The sequence below is a fragment of the Ovis canadensis genome, chromosome 2, assembly GCF_042477335.2.
Source record: "Ovis canadensis isolate MfBH-ARS-UI-01 breed Bighorn chromosome 2, ARS-UI_OviCan_v2, whole genome shotgun sequence".
In the NCBI taxonomy this organism is placed as follows: Eukaryota; Metazoa; Chordata; class Mammalia; order Artiodactyla; family Bovidae; genus Ovis; species Ovis canadensis.
In genome coordinates, this window is record NC_091246.1 from 11,427,335 (window position 1) to 11,446,349 (window position 19,015).

Sequence of the window (19,015 nt, forward strand, 5' to 3'; positions counted from 1 at the left end):
GCCTGGTAAAATAAAAATAGGTACCTACCTTTTTTTTCTGATTGACTTTCAAAAATCATTTTCATCATGTTTAAATGTGCAGCTCAGTGGCATTAAATACATTCATCTTGTCTGCAACCATCACCACCATCCACCCCCAGAATTTTCCATCTTGCAAAAGTGAAACTCTCTACTAATTAAACATCAGCTTCCCATTTCCCTCTTCTCCAAACTCCTTCTACTTCTGTCTCTATGAGTTTTCCACCTTATATAAGTGGAAACTTATAGTACTTACCCTTTTTTAACTGGCTTATTTCACTTAGCATAATGTCCTCAAGTTTCATCTACAGTGTAGCATGTGTCAGAATTTACTTCCTTTTTCTTAAGATTTTTTTTTAACGTGGACCATTTTTTAAAGTCGTTATTGAATTTTTTACAATATTGCTTCTGCTTCATTTTTTAAAAATCTTATTATTATTATTTTGCCAAAACTTCAGCCATGTGGGATCTTAGTTCCTCCACCGGGGATCAAAGCCTTATTCCCTGTATTGGAAGGCAAAGTCTTAACCACTGGATGGCCAAGGAAGTCCCTACTTTCATTTTAAGGTCAAATAATATTCCATTGTATGTCTCCACTACATTTTGTTTATCCACCCATCCTTGCATGGATATTTGGATTGCTTCCATCCTCTGGCTCATGTGAATAATAATGCTGTGAACATGGGCATTCTTTGTTGTCACCGAATGTTTTGATTATGTAGTAAGATGTATTAAAATAGACTTCAGTATTTCTTAGACTTCGATGATGGGAAATAGGAATAAGTCAGGAAGCTGTCTGGATTATTTATACAAGACTGCTTGATGTCCCTTAAAATCACTTCCACAATATTGGTCAGTAAACCTCAATATTTTAGGTAGGATTTAAATATTTTATTAATCATATGAAGGCTCACTGATGAGTAAATTACTGTAAAAAACTCTTAAAAGAGAAGTTTAAAGTTTTTTTTTAAGTGTGGAAAATGATAGTTTTTCTGGAGAGCCAGGAAACTAGCATTTGGTGGCCTGAAGCACGAAGAAGGAGCAGATTATAGTGAACAATATGTACACAGATGAGGAAGATAAAATGCTTTGAACTAGGAAAAAGTGTACTTTTCATTTTTTTCAACAATTCTTACACATTGGTACTGGAGCAAATTTGAAAATATTGTAATATCTGTACATTATATTATATGTACAAAAGCTATGCATATAATTTCAAAATTTTTTCTCTCATCTCTTTTAGTGGACATTTTTGTGGAAGCCATGTGGCAAATCTAATCCAACACAGTTTTCAAAGCTGTCTGGTTTACTGATGTCATTTTTCCCTGTTTGAAAGCACTGCTGCATACTTAATTGGGTGTGTATCTCTCTGGACATTTAATATTTTACTGGGATTTAGGAGATAGGAGAGAGCACTCTTTCAGAATTTATGATGCCATCTTGAAACCAAAAGTCATTTTTTTCTTTGATGAAGTTATTAAAATCTTGATATCATGGGAAAAAAAAGGTTCTCTGTAAATTCTCTTTTAAAAGACAGTGGTGTACTGACCGTGCTCCCTTAAAAAAGAACATTTTTCTTAAGCTAAATATTTTCTTGGTAATAATCTCACTGCCAAATTTAATTAACACTGGTTCAATATTCTCTTTTAATTCTAGCGACAAGTAGTGATAAGATAATTTTTCATTGTGTGACTCCATGAACTTACCATTGGGTAGGATGTAGTTTGTTTTTACAAAAATATTTGTTTGAAAACAAAAAATCACACAATCTAATGTAGGATATAAGTGCATCATGTATTGTACTAACATAAAATTTTCAAAATTTAGAAAGACTCCAAGCTTCCAATTCAGGAGACACAGGTTTGGGGAGCTAAGATTTTACATGCCACAAGACTCAGCCAAAAGATTTAAAAAAAAATTTAAAAAACCCCAAATGGTGCACAACCCTCTAGAATAAAATAATCTTCAGAAGGGCTACTGCACAACACCTAGCACCCCATTGAAAAGACACCCAGTAATCTGTTGTCCATTTCCAAGTTTTGGATATTTTTTCCCTGACATTACCAATTAAAAATGTATATGGCTTCCCTGGTGGCTCAGATGGGAAAGAATCTGCTTGCAATGTGGGAGACCTGGGGTTCATTCCTAGGTTGGGAAGATCCCTGGAGGAAGTCATGGCAACCCACTCCAGTATTCTTGCCTGGAGAATCTCCATGGACAGAGGAGCCTGGGGAAGGGGGGTGGGGTTTACAGCCCATGGAGTTGCAAAGAGTTGGACCCGACTGAGTGACTAAGCACAAGCACAATAACCTATACATATACACACATTTATAAACGGATGTACACAAATGTATTAAAATGTATGTATTTATTTGGCATGGGAGCATGGCAGAGAAGAAGAGGTATGAGTGAAGTCACTCAGTCGTGTCCGACTCTTTGTGACCCCATGGATGGTAGCCTACCAGGCTCCTCTTTCCATAGGATTTTTCAGGCAAGAGTACTGGAGTGGGTTGCCATTTCCTTCTCCAGACCCAACCCAGGGATCAAACCCAGGTCTCCCACATTGTAGGCAGACGCTTTCCCATCTGAGCCACCAGGGAAGAGCCCGAAGAAGAGGTATAGGTTGATGAAAATGTCCTGAACGTATTTTTGTTGAAACAATGACATGATTTCAAAGTTCATGGAGAGCGGAGCTTAAAGACACTGTCTAAATAATAGGAGATAGCTTGCACTACTTGCCCTGTCCATAGTACTCCCCAAAGCAGGCTCTTATCTTTGCTGAGCAAAGAATGATTAGCAAGGAAGCCTGATGCAAAGGGCCTAGGAAGTTTATTTTTAACCACTTCTTTTTAAGGCTGCACAGCAAGTTGAACCCTTATATGGGTGTGGTCCTGGGTGGTTAGGGTGAGAGCAGGCCCATGGCACAGAGACAAGCCAGTGAGGATATGGGTGAGGAAATGGGTGAGGAAGTGGAGGGGGCCGCTGCTCTTGGGGTGCTCCACAGACACCTCAAAACGGACACTTCAAGCTGAAAACGTTCAACCTGGAACTTATTTTTTCTTTCCCTGCAGCCAGCCTCTCCCTACCCCAGCTTGCCACAACTCCCTTTGTGTTTCTATTTCAGTGACTCCCAACGCCATCAACCCAGCTGCCCAAACCAAAAGTTTCCGTGACATCTGTAATTTCTCTTTGCTTGTCCACCACAGTCCACTGGTCATAAGATCCAGTGGATTCCACCCAGTACTACTTTCACTTGTTAATTCCCTCCACACTCGGAGCCAGTGCTCCGCTCCGGGACGTGTCCTCTCTTGCCTGGATCTCTGAAGCAGCTCTGGGCGGGCTCCCTGCCTCCCGGGCCCCTTTCCCAGTCCTACAGAGCCAACCCGGGGAGACTTTCCTGATGAGATCCCGGTGACTGCTTCTCAGCAACCTCCTTTCCTGGGTTTATGAGTTCTTCTTTATCTCCGCAGCTCACTGCCTCTCTCCAACTGTCCGTTCTCACTCTAAGGAGGTCTCCCTCCCCATTTCTAGAATGCGCGCTCTCCAGTCTAGCCCACGCCTCTCACCGCTTAGGTTCCTCTCTCGGCCCTTCTCATCCCCAGGTCTTCGCTTACATCCTCTTGAAGCCTCCCTGACGCCCCAAGCTGACTGTCCCCGGAGTAGCAGGAAGCCCTACCAGCTCTGAAGCCACTGACGGTCTTGTCGCCTGGTCAAACCTGTCGCCTGGGCGGCCTGGACCGGAGGGCTTCTCGCCCTCGGAGCTCCAGCCACCTCACCCAGCTCTCTTTCAGCTCCTGAAGGACTCCTGTTCCTTCTGCCCCTCACCCCTCTTCCTTTGCCACCCTGGGAGTGCCTCCCTGAGCCCCTAGGATCCCGCGATCGTTCCTCAGGCTTAGGGCACAGGACACGTTTTCTCCCGGCGCAGTCGGGAACTCTACGTTCGGGTGTGTCACTAGGCCGGGCCCGCCGGGTGTCCCTAGGCCCGCAGCGCCCGGCGCGCAGCAGGTGCACGGCCGGTGCAGGAGCGATTGCCTGAACGAGCATTCTCCGGGGCGCGGGCCTGCTGGGGAGGAAGAGCCCGCGCGCCGCTCCCCTACTCCGGGACGCCGCGGCACCCTCGGCTCCCCCGTGCGGCGCCGGAAGCGCCCAGCCCGGTCCCCTCCCCAGGGCGCCAGCCGCCTTATCTCCGTGCCTCGGGGCGGCAGGAGGAGTCCGGGCGCGCCGGGAGGGAGGCGGCGGCGGCATGGCCCGGGGACCCTGGGGCGTCTGCATCCCTCTAGGCCGCCTGCTGCTGCTGCTGCTGCTGCTGCTCAGCCTAGCCCAAGGCGCGCCCCGAGCGTGGAGCCAGGACGGTGAGTGCGGGCGGGGAGCGGGCGCGGCGCTCCCCCGCCCCTGGGCCGGGCTGGCGCAGAGCCCGGGAGTGGGGCTCAAGTCCGAGATCGGGAGGGCGGGGCTCCGAAATACTGGTGGGCTTCCCCGGATGCCTTCCCCGCCCCCGCACAGGGGCTGTGGGGAGCTGAGTGCCCTGTGGTCGGGTCCGCGCCCCCCGGGGACCTGGCGCGAGTGGGGGCTGGGCGCGAGCGGGCTGTGGGGGCGCCCCCTGGGAGAGCCGCGCCCCGCGTGAGAGGGCGTGGAAGGGCGTTCCGCCTGCACTGTCACGCTTCCGGCCCCGCTCTGGCTTTTGCGCGACAAATTCTTGACCCTGGAGCAGTTTTCTTCCTGCCTTTTAATTTTTAACATTTGATGAAGAACCGAGTGCTAATATGGTGAGAAAGAAGTGTAAGGAAGTTTATGGGAATAAAGCACTCATTAATCAGTTGATTCATTTAACAGATGAATGGTCCTTGAATAGTTTTCCTGAGAAGGATGTGAGGTCCCTGTGCTGGCCCTCACTGACCTCATAGTCGTGTCCGACTCTTTGCGACCCCATGAACTGTAGCCCGCCTGGCTCCTCTGTCCATGGGATTCTCCAAGCAAGAATACTGGAATGGGTAGCCATGTCCTCCTCCAGGAGATCTTCCCAACCCAGGATGGAACCCAGGTCTCCCTCATTGCAGGCAGATTCTTTATGTCTGAGTCACCAGGAAGCCCCATTCTGGAGAAGACAGACAAGCAAATAATCCATTTCCAGGCAGTTGAAGTAGTAGCCTGCCAGGCTCCTCTGTTCATGAAATTCTCCAGGGAGTGGGTTGCCAGTTCCTTCTTCAGGGGATCCTCCCAACTCAGGGATCGAATGCTGGTCTCCTGCATTACAGGCAGATTCTTTACTGCCTGAGCCACCAGGTAAGCCCTTGAACCCCATCAGTGCTCTGAAAAGTTGAGTGGTCAGAAGAGGGAGAGACTACATCTGATTAAGGGAATCCGGTAGCACCGTGGAAGAGGTGACCCTTAGTCAGTCAGTTCAGTTCAGTCGCTCAGTCGTGTCCGACTCTTTGCGACCCCATGAATTGCAGCACGCCAGGCCTCCCTGTCCATCACCAACTCCTGGAGTTCACTCAGACTCACATCCGTCGAGTCAGTGATGCCATCCAGCCATCTCATCCTCTGTCATCCCCTTCTCCTCCTGCCCGCAATCCCTCCCAGCATCAGAGTCTTTTCCAATGAGTCAACTCTTCGCATGAGGTAGCCAAAGTACTGGACCCTTAAATGGGACCAAAAAAGGTAGGTAATAGTCGATACGGGAAGGTGAGGAAAAGGCATCCCAGCTCATCACAGAGGGCACAGTCAGCTCTCCACTGAGAATGAATGAGTGAATGCATGAATCCCAGATGGAGGGGACAAAGGAAGAAAGCTCATGGAGGCACAAAAGCACAGGGTCTGCATTTCCATTGGACTGACGTGTAGAAGGTGGGTGGAAAATGGGGGCAGAACAGCAGGTTGGATTTCACCAGAAGGCAGTGCGTTGTAGTTGGCAGACCCAGGCATTTAGACTTAGATGTTTCTGGGCAGTGAGGAGCCATTGATAATCATTGCAGCTTTAGTACAGGGAGTGAGTGATATAAAAAATGGTACAAGGGAGACTTTTCTGTTGGTCCAGTAGGTAAGACTCGATGCTTCCACAACAGAGGGCATGGATTCAACCCCTGATTGGGGAACTAAGATCCCACATGCCACGCAGTGCAGCCGAAAAAAGAGGTATAAGGAAAGTATCTAGCTTCCCTAATAAAATGAAATAGTCATCCTGTGAAGTGAAATGAAGTGAAGTAAATGAAACAGTCATCCTGTAGTGGATGGCAAATACCATGTAAGGAGATACTCAGAGACTCTGCGGCTCCTACTCTTGTTCCCCCCAATTCTCTTCACCTTGGGACTTTCACTATCACTGGATGGTATTTTTCTTGGTTGGCAAACCTTCTAAAGTGCTCCCTCCCCTTTTTGTAAACATCAGATGCTCTGATGGGATTTCTAACTTCCTTCTCTAACTTGATCTCCCACAGCAGTGTACATAAAAGCTTGCAGACGCTTGGAGCATACTTCAGAATCTCTATGTGAAGACAGTAGCCTAGGAAACTGTCCACTGTGTTCCCATTGACTTGCTGGGCTCAGATGTTGACCAAAGTAACTACATAAGCCCAGCCATCTGCAACTGCTTCACTGCTGTGAGGTGAATCTTGGGAAATGGAAGTCAGGGTTGCCCTGGTTGAGCCTCCTCTCCCTATGTCAGAATTTTCCCATCATTTATAACCGTGGAGAACCTGGTGTGATCAAGGGCAGGTTTCCTTGCAGTAGACAGTGTGGGAACTGACTAGAGGCTTAGGGGCTGTTGAGGAAGTTGTTACATCTGTTCTAAAAGTCCTGACTCTTGGCCCCACAGTCATAACCACAGGAAATGAGGACTGTGTGTAGATGATAAGGTGGAAAGGGAAGGACTTAATGACAGATATTAAGGTTCAAGGGAACCAAAGAGGGAAGATGGAACACTACAGGTTCAGGACGGGTTGCTTTGGATATACGGTTCTATGGTGCTATAGTGCTCCGTCGTGTCCTACTCTTTGCGACCCCGTGGGACTGTAGTCCACCAGGTTTATTGCCTGATTTCCCAGGCAAGAATGCTGGAGTGGGTTGCCATTTCCTACTCCATTTCCTACTCCAGGGATCTTCATGACCCAAGGATTGAACCCGCTTCTCTGCATCTCCTGCACTGGGCAGGCAGGCTCTTTACCACTAGCGCTCCCTGGAAAGCCCCATATGGTTCCATTGTTGTTCAGTTGCTAAGTCATGTTTGACTGTTTGTGACCCCATGGACTGCAGCACACCAGGCTTCCATATCCTCACTATTTCCCGGAGTTTGCTCAAACTAATGTCCACTGAGTTGGTGATGCTATCCAACCATCTTATCCTCTGTACCTTCCTTCTCCTCCAGCCCTCAGTTTTTCCCAGCATCAGGGTTTTTTTCAGTGAGTCAGCTCTTCACATCAGGTGGCCAAAGTTTTGGAGTTTCAGCTTCAGCATCTGTCCTTCCAGTGAATATTCAGGGTTGATTTCCTTTAGGATTGACTGGTTTGATCTCCTTGAAGTCCAAGGGACTCTCAAAAGTCTTCTCCAACACCACAGTTTGAAAGCATCAGTTCTTTGGCCCTCAGTCTTTTTATGGTGCCACTTTCATATATGGTTCTATAGAAGGACAAAAAAAGACTTGGGAAGAAAGATGCTTCGTTGTTTTGGAGATCCTGAATTTGAGTTGATGTTAGGAATTTGGAGACATGAAATCAACAGGGAACTGAGACTGTGGACAGTAAGTGTCTGCAGTGATGGTGATTCAATGGTCACTTGAAGCCTTGAGGTTGATAAGACGAAGAGGACCAAGGACAGGTTCTTTTTGGTTTTGTTTTTTTCCAATTTTTTCATTATTTACTTTTAACTGAAGGATAATCACAATATTCTGTTGACTTCTTCCATACATCAACATGGATGTTCCCTTCCTCAAGAGCCTCCCTTCCACTTCCTGCCACATCCCACCCCTCTAGGTTGTCACAGAGCCCCAGTTTGAGTTCCCTGAGTCATACAGCAGATTCCCACTGGCTATCTGCTTTACATATGTCAGTGTATGTTTCCATGGCACTCTCTCCATTTGTCCCACCCTCTTCTTGCTACCCATATATGTGTCCTTAAGTCTGTTCTCTTTTTGTGTCTCTACTGCTACCCTCAAAATAACCTATTCATCAGTACCATTTTTCTAGGTTCCATCAATATATGTTAATATATGATATTTGTTTTTCTCCTTCTGACTTACTTCACTCTGTATAATAGGCTCTAGGTTCATCCACCTAATTAGCACTGTCTCAAATGTCTTCCTTTTTATGGCTGAGGCATATTCCATTGTATATATGTACCACAGCTTTCTCATCCATCTGCCAATGGACATCTAGGTGGCTTCCATGTCCTAGCTATTGTAAATAGTGTTGCAGTGAACAGTGGAGTACATGTGTCTTTTTCATTTACGGTTTTCTCAGGGTATATGCCCAGTAGTGGGGTTGTTGGATCATAAGGTAGTTTTATTCCTAGTTTTTAAAGGAGTCTCCATACCGTCTTCCATAGTGGCTGTATCAATTTGCATTCCCATCAACAGTGCAAGGGGGTTCCCTTTTCTCCTCACCCTCTCCAGCATTTATTGTTGGTAGATATTTTTGATGATGACCATTCTGACCAGTATGAGGTGATATGTCATTGTAGTTTTGATTTGCACTTCTCTAATAATGAGCGATGTTGAGCTTCTTTTGATGTGTTTAGTAGCCATCAAGGACAGATTCTTGGAAAGACTAAGTTCAGATGGTACATGTGGAGGAGAAGGAGCAGCGCCCACAGAGGTCAAAGGAAGACTGAACTAGAAGAGCATCAGGGACACCAGGAGAATGGGAGCCAAGGGCGTGGAGACTGAGAACAAGGCTTTAGTTTTGGTGACTCTGTCAGTGGGAGCCAGAGCTAGCTGAGCAGTGAGAGTGAGAGCCAGATGCAGAGGGCTCAAATGAATGCAGGACCTTGACTGCAGAGTAGATACTCTTTAAGGAAGATCGAAGCAAATAGGAGATTGTGTTCAGTTGGGCTGGCCAGGTCAGTGCAAGATATTCTTTTTTTTTTTTTTTGGCCAGGAGAAAGTGGTAAAGCTGTCTCCAGCACATTTTATTTTTATTTTTTATTGGACTATAATTACCTTACGATGCTTTGTTAGTTTCTTCTGTATAATGAAGTAAATCAGCCATATGTATGCGTATATCCCCTCCCCCGTAGACCTCCGCCCCACTCCCATCCCTCTAGGTCATCACAGAGCGTGAGCTGAGCGTCTTAAGCTTTATAGCAGGTTCTCACTAGCTATCTGTTCTGCACATGGTAATGTATGTATGTCAATCTCAATTTCCCAATTCATCCCATCTTCACCTCCCCTCCTCTGTCCATATATCTGTTCCCTATATCTGTGTCAGTGTTCCTGCACTGGAAAGAGGGTCATCAGTACGTCTAACACATTTTAGAATACGATGAATTATCCAGTAGAGTGACAAACTGAAAATGTAAAAAAAAAATGAGATTTACTGGAGAAGGTCAAACAGCAGAGGTGGTCTACAAGTGGAAAGCTTCGTAAGGAGAGGGGAAGGAAGGAGAAGAATGGAGACCTGCTCTTGCCTTTCCCTACAGCTGGCTACTTAGTGAGTGCTGTGCAGTTTTCAAAACCAGCCCAACTGTCCTCCTTCTTGGAGGCCCCTTGGAGTTCTCCAGTTCCCTTTGCAGCACCAGAGACACCACACACACGCCTCTGTGCCATATTGTGGGGGACACTACATACTTAAGGAAGTATCTATACATACACATATGGACACATACATATCTATATAATACCTTTGCCCTATATGCTTACACCATCAGTCAGTTCAGTTCAGTCGCTCAGTCGTGTCCGACTCTTTGCGACCCCATGAATCACAGCACGCCAGGCCTCCCTGGCCATCACCAACTCCCGGAGTTCACTCAGACTCACGTCCATCGAGTCCGTGATGCCATCCAGTCATCTCATCCTCTGTCATCCCCTTCTCCTCCTGCCCCCAATCCCTCCCAGCATCAGAGTCTTTTCCAAGGAGTCAACTCTTCACATGAGGTGGCCAAAGTACTGGAGTTTCAGCTTCAGCATCATTCCTTCCAAAGAAATCCCAGGGCTGATCTCCTTCAGAATGGACTGGTTGGATCTCCTTGCAGTCCAAGGGACTCTCAAGAGTCTTCTCCAACACCACAGTTCAAAAGCATCAATTCTTCGGCGCTCAGCTTTCTTCACAGTCCAACTCTCACATCCATACATGGCCACTGGAAAAACCATAGCCTTGACTAGACAGACATTTGTTGGCAAAGTAATGTCTCTGCTTTTGAATATGCTATCTAGGTTGGTCATAACTTTTCTTCCAAGGAGTAAGCGTCTTTTAATTTCATGGCTGCAGTCACCATCTGCAGTGATTTTGAAGCCCAAAAAAATAAAATCTGACACTGTTTCCACTGTTTCCCATTTATTTCGCATGGATATTGCAGTGTAATTGTTTACTAGTGTGAGAGGTCCTTGTGAGTAGGGACTGTGGCTTGTATTAGGAATCTGGTATGGAAATAAATGAAGACTACTCCATGAGAATAGGCAAAGGCTGTTTATAGAAAGCTTCCTCTAGCAAGAGAGTCAGCCACCATCTCTTACGTTTGTCAGAGACTCAAAGACAGGCTGGGGAGTGTCACAACTTTACAGTAGAAAAGGGAAATCTTCAGGTATGCCCCCATTGGCTGGAGAATGTTGCCATGGGCAAGCTGGAAATGGCTTCCCTCTAATAGCAGGCATCCCATTGGTTAGCGGAGTGTATTTGGCTTTCTCTGATTGGCCCTAAGTTTGAGGCATGGGTAAATATTAGGGAAACTGGCCAATACTGATTAAATCCTGATCACTTGGGACTTATCGTTACAGAGGTGGTTTGACTTACTAGACCAGTGGTTGCAGGTTGTACGTCAGAGTTATGTTTTTATGTATGATCTAGCCATTGTCCATTTGTATTTTCAGTCTCTCACTGGTAACATTGCTAAATTGCATTTAACTGTTATCCAAGATGCTCTACACAGCCTTTGACTGTGTGGATCACAACAAACTGTGGAAAATTCTGAAAGAGATGGGAATACCAGACCACCTCACTTGCCTCCTGAGAAACCTGTATGCAGGTCAAGAAGCAACAGTTAGAACCAGACATGGAACAACACACTGGTTCCAAATCGGGAAAGGAGTACGTCAAGGCTGTATATTGTCACCCTGCTTATTTAACTTCTATGAAGAGTACATCAAGTGAAATGCCAGGCTGGACAAACCACATGCTGGAATCAAGACTGCAGGGAGAAATATCAATAACCTCAGATATGCAAATGACACCACCTTTAGGGCAGAAAGTGAAGAGGAACTAAAGAGCCTCTTGATGAAGGTGAAAGAGGAGAGTGAAAAAGCTGGCTAAAACTCAAATTCAAAAAACTAAGATCATGGCATCCGGTCCCATCACTTCATGGCAAATAGATGGGGAAGCAGTGGAAAGAGTGTCAGACTTTATTTTGGGGGGCTCCAGAATCACTGCAGATAGTGATTACAGCCATGAAATCAAAGGATGCTTGCTCCTTGGAAGAAAAGCTATGACCAACCTAGACAGCATATTAAAAATCATAGATATTACTTTGCCAACAAAGGTCCATCTAGTCAAAGCTACGGTTTTTCCAGTAGTCATGTATGGATGTGAGAGTTGGACCATATAGAAGGCTGAGTGCTGAAGAATTGATGCTTTCGAACTGTGGTGTTGGAGGAGACTCTTGAGAGTCCCTTGGATTGCAAGGAGATCAAACCCGTCAATCCTAAAGGACATCGGTCCTGAATATTCATTGGAAGGACTGATGCTGAAGCTAAAGCTTCCATACTTTGGCCACCTGATAAAGAGCCAACTAATTAGAAAAGACCCTGATCCTGGGAAATATTAAAAGTAGGAGGAGAAGGGGATGACAGAGGACGAGATGGTTGGATGGCATCACCGATTCGATGGACATGAGTTTGAACAAGCTCCAAGGGATGGTGAAGAACAGAGAAGCCTGGTGTGCTGCAGTCCGTGGGGTTGCAAAGAGTTGGACATGACTGAGCAACTGAACAACAACAACAACAACAAAGATGCTTCAGGGAGGAGAGAGTGGAGGAGCGGAGGTCAGGTAGCCTGAGTGGGAGGAAGGTGTGAGATGGTAGTTGATAGAGCAGGAGGGTGTTGGTGGGTGGGTGAGGTGCCAAGCCCTAGTGGAGCAGAGAGGTTAGTAATGGGTGAGGAGGGCTGGAACCAGTCAGTCCTGTTTCTTAACTTTTCCCTGGTATTGCTCTGAGTCTGGGAGTGGCTAAGGAACCTGCTGGCTCAGGCCCTTTGGGGTTTGGGAAAGTCAGGGGCTGGGCAGAGGCCTTGAGAGGCTTGGGGAGCGATGGGTGGAGGGGGTTGGGGAAGTTATACTATGAAGGGCACTGGCATTGCATAGGCTTGGGTTTTCCCTCTGTCATCGTGAATCACAGCCGCACATACTCTGTTCGGAGTGAGAAGAGGAAAGAGGGGGAAATGGAAGGAGTGTCTTGTTTTGGAGTGACTTACAGTCACTCAAAGTAACGGAGCAGGATTAGAGCTGACGAGGCCGATTCCCACTGTGGCCTGTCTTCCTTCTCCAGGAACTTGGTCCTGGGCCTATTCTCAGCTTCTGGTCAAATCCTAAAATGGGCTGTTAGGTCTCTGCAGCCCAAGGTAGCAAGTGGCCTATTGGCCTTAGGTCTGCAAAGGGGATGGGGCAGGGGGTGAGGTGGGGTTGGGGTTGAATGTGGATTATGGGGGATGGGGGGGAAAGGTATGCAGCTGCTAGAGAATGTGAGGCAGCCTGTTTGTGGGTGACATTCAGGACATGAACCTTAGGGTGTGGCTGCTTTGCTCAGAGTTCTGAAACACTGACGTTGGGACACTCAGCATGGGTTGGTTCCTGGTCTGGAGGCCAGGTGTGGCGGTCCTGCTGCAGGTTGGTCTTGGCTAAAGAGGAAGGTGGACAGAAGAAGGCAAAAGGGCCAGTGCAGATGCGGGCTGATAATCATTTAATGCAAGGAAAGGTTATAAGTTCTTGATTGGGAATGGCAGCCTTGCATTGAGGGGGAGAGGGCGTGGACGATGGTTCCCACTGCCCTGCGAGGACTATACTGCTTGAAAGAGTAGAGTGTGCTCTGTCTTGGCGGATTTTTAATGCAGAGGCTATTTTGTTTTTTTGTTTTTGTTTTCCTGTCAGGGATGTTGGAGAGGAGAGGCTGTGAGATCTCTCACGTTCCTTCTGTCTCCGGAATCTGATGCAGTCTCTTAGGAGCCATGCGATTTTCTGCGGTACTGTAGGAGACTCGGGAATGCTTTCTCTCCCTGAGCGTCAGCCCCCCTTTGCTTTCTCCCTCAGGTCATCTGATCTGTTTCCACATGTCTCCATGAGTTTGAGAGACAGGATTTCAGGCAGGTTGTGCAGTGGGCTTGTTTGGTGAATGGCTGGGGAGTAGATTATGATTTGAATCCAAGCACTCCATTTGTGCTTTTTAAACTTCCTTCTTCCCTTGACAGTGGACAAAATATGCTTTGTCACAGTCCATCTGCTGTTGTTTCAAGGGTGCATGTAAGTTGTTGCTTGAATTTTGAAATACGGGCTGGCAGCCTCCACTCCATCCCGAGGTCTAGGTGTCCATGTGTGCAGTGTGACATGGAGAGGAGGGAGAGGTAAGCAGAGCTGAAAGGATGAGAAAGCTGAACTTACAACTTCTGAGTCAGATGTTACTCAGAAGGCTAGAGGATGTGGGAGGTGGGCAGGGAGTGAACAAGGAAGTGAAGGTACTATGGTTCCCAGAATATCAACCCCCTGAATAGGTAGGCATCTGTCTACACGATATTCCTTTGGGTTTTTGCATCAGTGCAGCTCTCCATGACTCTTTATTAGTATAATTGGAAGCTGGCTAGTTGTCAGTACCTTCATTTATTCATTAACGAAGAGCTGTTGCGTGGATGTTACAATAACGCCTAACATATTCTAATTGCTTTACGCAGACGAACTCATTTACTCTTCAACCCACGAAACAGCCTGTAGGTTTATTTTCATCCTCGGATTACAGATTTACAGGAAACTGAGGCACAGGATTGTCAAGGATTCCTCAGCTAGTTAATGGCCAAGCTAGAATTGTAGCCGAAGTGATCTGTCTTAACCCTGCTCTGAACCAGGGTGTCTCAGACCAGGCACTGTCTCATGCATGACTTGTTTCTAACAACAATAACAATATCTATGGAAAGAGATATAAATATTCATGGAAATTAGCTCTTTGTCTAGTGCTTGAAAGCTCCTGAAGCACTGATATTTCTCATTTAGTCCTCGAAACGTGATCTCCATCTGAAAGATTAAAACCAGATCTCTGACAGTTTCCTTGCCTACGATCCCAGAATCAGGGAGCAAGAGAGAAAACTCCAACTGGGACTGAGACACTGGTGCTCTCATTGTTGGATGTAGTTTTAGCTGACTTAGTCACTGCAGAGTAGAGAAGGGAAGTGAATCTAGGGTGGCAGCCCTCAGCTGAGAGACACAGTAGTAGTAACGAAGAGCACATGTCAGGTGTATCCGCTTAGACTTTTTTGCTAGGGTTTGCATTCTCCTATTGCTCTGCCAGTAATTCTAGGCATCCCTAGGCCAAGGGGAAGGTGTGTGGGGGGTGTCCCTCACCTCTGTAGTAGTCACCTCAGTTACTGTGTCACAGCAACCTCTCTGCTCTCCTAAGCAGAATCTGCTGAAGACAGTAGTCACATCATCCTTGATGTGGCTGTGAAGCTGCGCCTTGACCCAGTTCCTCTTGCCACCCCTGTCCCCAGGTAATAGCAAAGGCACAGTGACCTGGGCACGGGCCTGGAGGATTCTGTTGGGTTATTCTCTCTGTCATGTTGGTCCCACGGCTGTGCTGCGCCTCAGTCCAGACTTGATGAAAGATGTCTTTGGTATTGCCTTTTCTTTCCCCAGGGTCCTTGATGTAGAGTGAGACTTCCAGTGGCTCAGCTGGTAAAGAATCCACCTGCAGTGTGGGAGACCTGGGTTCAATCACTGGGTTGGGAAGATCCCCTGGAGAAGGGAAAGGCTAGCCACTCCAGTATTCTGGCCCGGAGAATTCCATGGACTGTGCAGCCCATGGGGTTGCAAAGAGTCAGACACGAGTGAGCAACTTTCACTTCAGTGCTGCTGGTAGTGTGGTCCATCTGGGAGCTTCTTAGAAATGCAGATTCTTAGGCCCTGCCCACACCCAAACCCAACACTTCGGATTCTGTTTTAACAAGCTCTCCAAATAGGGTGACCAATTATCTTGGTTTGCACCAAACTGAGGGGTTTCCTGGGACAGGGGACTTTTAGTATTCAAACTGGGTTGAATTGGTTACTTTGTCTCCAGTGATTCTCGGTGTTTGTGTGACTATAAATGTTTATTACTATTTTAGTGGCTAAGTTTTGGAGTAATTCATCACGTAACAGTAAAAAACAGACTGAACAGCTAACACTTTTTTTTTTCAGGAAGGAATAAAGGAATAAATATGTGATTAATGTCTGCAAAATTTAACATTGTTAAATTTTAAAATCACTTTGTAAACTAATTGTGTACATTTATGCTTTTCTCCAGTGGTTCTTTTCTAAAATTAATTAATCACTTTTCCGTTGTGCTGTGTCTCTGTTGCTGCGCACAGGCTCTCTCTAGTTGCAGTGAGCAGGGGCTATTCTGCTACGGTGCTCTGGCTTCTCGTTGTGGTGGCTGATTGTGGTGGCTTCTCTTGTTGCAGAGCCCACAGGCTCCTGGGCTCCCGTAGCTGCCGCCCGTGATCTCGGTAGTCGTGGATTTCAGGCTCTGGAGCTCGGGCTCGGGCTCCGTCATTGTGGCACAGAGGCTGAGTGTTCCCCAGCATGTGGAATCTTCCAGGACCAGGGCTGGAGCCGGTGTCCCCCGCATTGGTAGGCAGTCTCAGCCACTGGACCTCAAGAGAAGCCCTCTAGTGATTCCTAACTGAGTTAGGAGCTATTGATCAATGGACACTATTGTGTGGTCAGAAGCAGCCCCAAACCCACCCCAACCCCTGCCTTTCCTTGTATTGAGGTTGTACTTCCTACCCCTTTCTTTAGGATAGGTTTCTTCCCCACTCCTGGTCCCACAAGCAATTAGCACTCAGAGGCTCTCCCTACTCGGCCCTGCAGAGTGGGCTAATTATGGCTGAACAAGAGGCTTCCGTTGCGGTCCCCCTTTCTCTGGAAACCACTTTCTCTTCTGCAGGTGGTATGGGAAGCCTTTGGTAGCCTGGCACACGTCTTGTGTATTAAAAACGGTTAAATAGATTTACCCCATATTGGTGGACATTTAGTGTGGGAACTAATCTCTCCCTTCAGCTCTGTCTGTTGCTCATATAACTGGAACCTTCCTGGTGCATTTTTCCAGGTTGCAAAGTTCCATCTTATGCCAAGGTCAGTTAGAGGATCTGGGCATTTAGCTACTCCTCCATATTTTCCACTTGTTCCTTAAACTCTCGGGCCCTACCCTTTATGTTTGCCGTCTGAGGCACTTAGGGACCTCATTCCTGAGCCTTTCAGGTTGACTTTTATTTATTTTTATTATTCTTTTTTTCCCCTCCCTCCCTCCCTCTTTCTTCCTTTCTCCCTTTCTTCCTTTCTTTTTTCTTTCCTTTTAATTCTTCCTCTCAGTCAGTTCCTGCATGTCCGTCTCTTTCATCTTCTGAAATATTGTCAGCGTCCTTGGCTTGCTGTCATCTTCTCTCCCAGGGTTTATACTTTCATGATCCTTTAATGTCATTTTAAAATTTGGGGGTGGAGGGTTGTGAGTGTGTTACGTCTGCTGTGTTTAATTGAAAGTCTTTCATTTGTAATTTAAAAGAAATTGTTTATGTATTTTAGTTGTATGTTTGTATATAGTCTTTTTTTTCTTTACCAATCTTGAATTTGACTACTAGTCATTATGGTGGATGGGCTGACCTTGGCAAAAGTGTTTTCAATGAATTTGAATATATTTTCTAATTCTTCAACATCTTTTTACTAAGTCCTAACTCCCCTATCCCACAGCCTCTATTTGATTTTTCTTTCTTCAAGCTTCTTGCATTAAAATTCTATTTCCCCCCATCCCCTGGCTGCCTGCTTTTCTTTTTTTTCTTTAAAGTATATAAAAACATGCCAAACTCAGCTTTTCTGAAGTAGATAAGCTTTTATGTCTGGTATTAAACATTTCAATGTTGATATCCTCTTTGCTCCAATAATTATTTAGGAGACTGTTCTGTAGTTTACAAGAAGGCTTACTTTTGGGGATGCAAGTCTTATGTTTTATCTTGTAATTTTATTATATTATTACATGGGAGAAGGCAATGGCACCCCACTCCAGTACTCTTGCCTGGAAAATCCCATGGGCAGAGGAGCCTGGTAGGCTGCAGTCCATGAGGTGGCGAAGAGTTGGACACGACTGAGCGACTTCACTTTCATTTTTCACTGTCATGCATTGGAGAAGGAAATGGCAACCCACTCCAGCGTTCTTGCCTGGAGAATCCCAGGGACGGGGGAGCCTGGTAGGCTGCCGTCTATGGGGTTGCACAGAGTCGGACACGACTGAAGTGACTTAGCAGCAGCAGCAGCAGTCAGTATGACCTTTATAATTTCTACTTTTTAAAATTTGTTGCATTTTTCTTTAAAGTTTGGGATATAATAAAATTTGTTAATATCCTATGGTTAATTTAGTACTTCTTAGTGATAAGCCTGGCTTGTCTCATTTTTGTGTTGTATTTTGTTTTAAAAAATAAAAAATAAGCCTGATTAAGAATATTTGTATATCTCCCTTTCTCAGTTAGTTTGATGCCTAGAGCAGTCTGTGGGCTAAGTCTTTATTACCGGGGTAGTAATGGAGCCAAGACTAAGGTGAAATTCCATGCTGAAATGTTCTCCCTCCTAGGTCAACTCCTGATATTACAGACACTGGGAGTGCAATGTAATGTTCCCACAGAACCTCGGCTAGAAATTCTTGTTTGATCTTGGGCCATGTATCACCATCTGGTAGATCTGGATGTTTCAGGAATTTTAGCCCCAAACATTTTTGCTGCTTATCTAAATAATTGGGATCTGGTGATCCTCCTGGGACTGGTTATTATCTCACTGACATTTAAAACACATTTGCTACTTTTTCCCTAAAAGGAAAATGGATAGGGCAGTAGATGAGTACCTCTCCCCTCCATTTGCTTCTTTTTAAAAATAACTATTGTAGTTTATTTCATTTATTTTTTGGTCATGCTGCACAGCTTGCAGGATCTTAATTCCCCCACCAGGGATTGAACCTATGCCCCTGCAGTAGAAGCATGGAGTCCTAATGCCCAGGGAATTTCCCCATTGCTTTTTAAGTTGTAGGCAGTAGGACTGCAGGTGCCTTTATCCAGTTGGTCAATAAAAATATATTGAATGTTTTTACCCTACCATAGTGATATGTGGGCAAATGACATAATTCCTGTCCTTGAGAAGCTCATTCATAATAACCAGCTGGGAAGACAGAGGTGGAATAGAATATATTGACAAATTAACATGGTTGATATGGGAATGTATAAGCATTAGGAGAGCACAGAGGAAGATACATTAAATTTTCCTAAAGAATGAGGGAATGAGGACCACCCTAGGGAGAGTGTGATATTTAAGCTGGGTCTTGAAATGAGAATAGGTATTAGTTGGCCAGAGAGGGAAGGATAGACATTCCAGATGAAGGAACATCTTGACTAGGGCATGGACTAAGACAGTGGGTAGCATGTTTGTGTGGGAAAGAGCAGTTGGCCTCTTTCCTGGAGATCACCGTGTATTTGAGTTTGGAAGCATTGAGGCTTATAGGAGTTAGTCTAGGGTTACACTTAGGGAAGTGCTGAATACCAGGTGGAAGAATTTGCACTCTACTCTGTGGGCAGTGGGCAACCTC

The 19,015-nt window shown here is 46.0% G+C and overlaps 1 protein-coding gene across 6 annotated transcripts in view; it reads left to right on the forward strand.

Annotated features, from left to right (window-relative positions):
- Positions 1-2,375: 2,375 nt before the first annotated feature.
- SUSD1 (sushi domain containing 1) overlaps positions 2,376-19,015 on the forward strand; it is a 133,164-nt gene continuing 116,524 nt past the window's right edge. For 5 of the 6 annotated variants that reach the window (XR_011254205.1, XM_069575428.1, XM_069575425.1 and 2 more), the window contains exon 1: positions 2,376-4,370. Coding sequence is in view for 5 of the 6 variants with exons in the window: in XM_069575428.1 (XP_069431529.1) it covers positions 4,262-4,370 (109 nt within the window). In the remaining variant the exon portion in view is untranslated. The remainder of the gene's footprint in view (positions 4,371-19,015) is intronic. The other variant, XM_069575427.1, reaches the window with a different exon arrangement.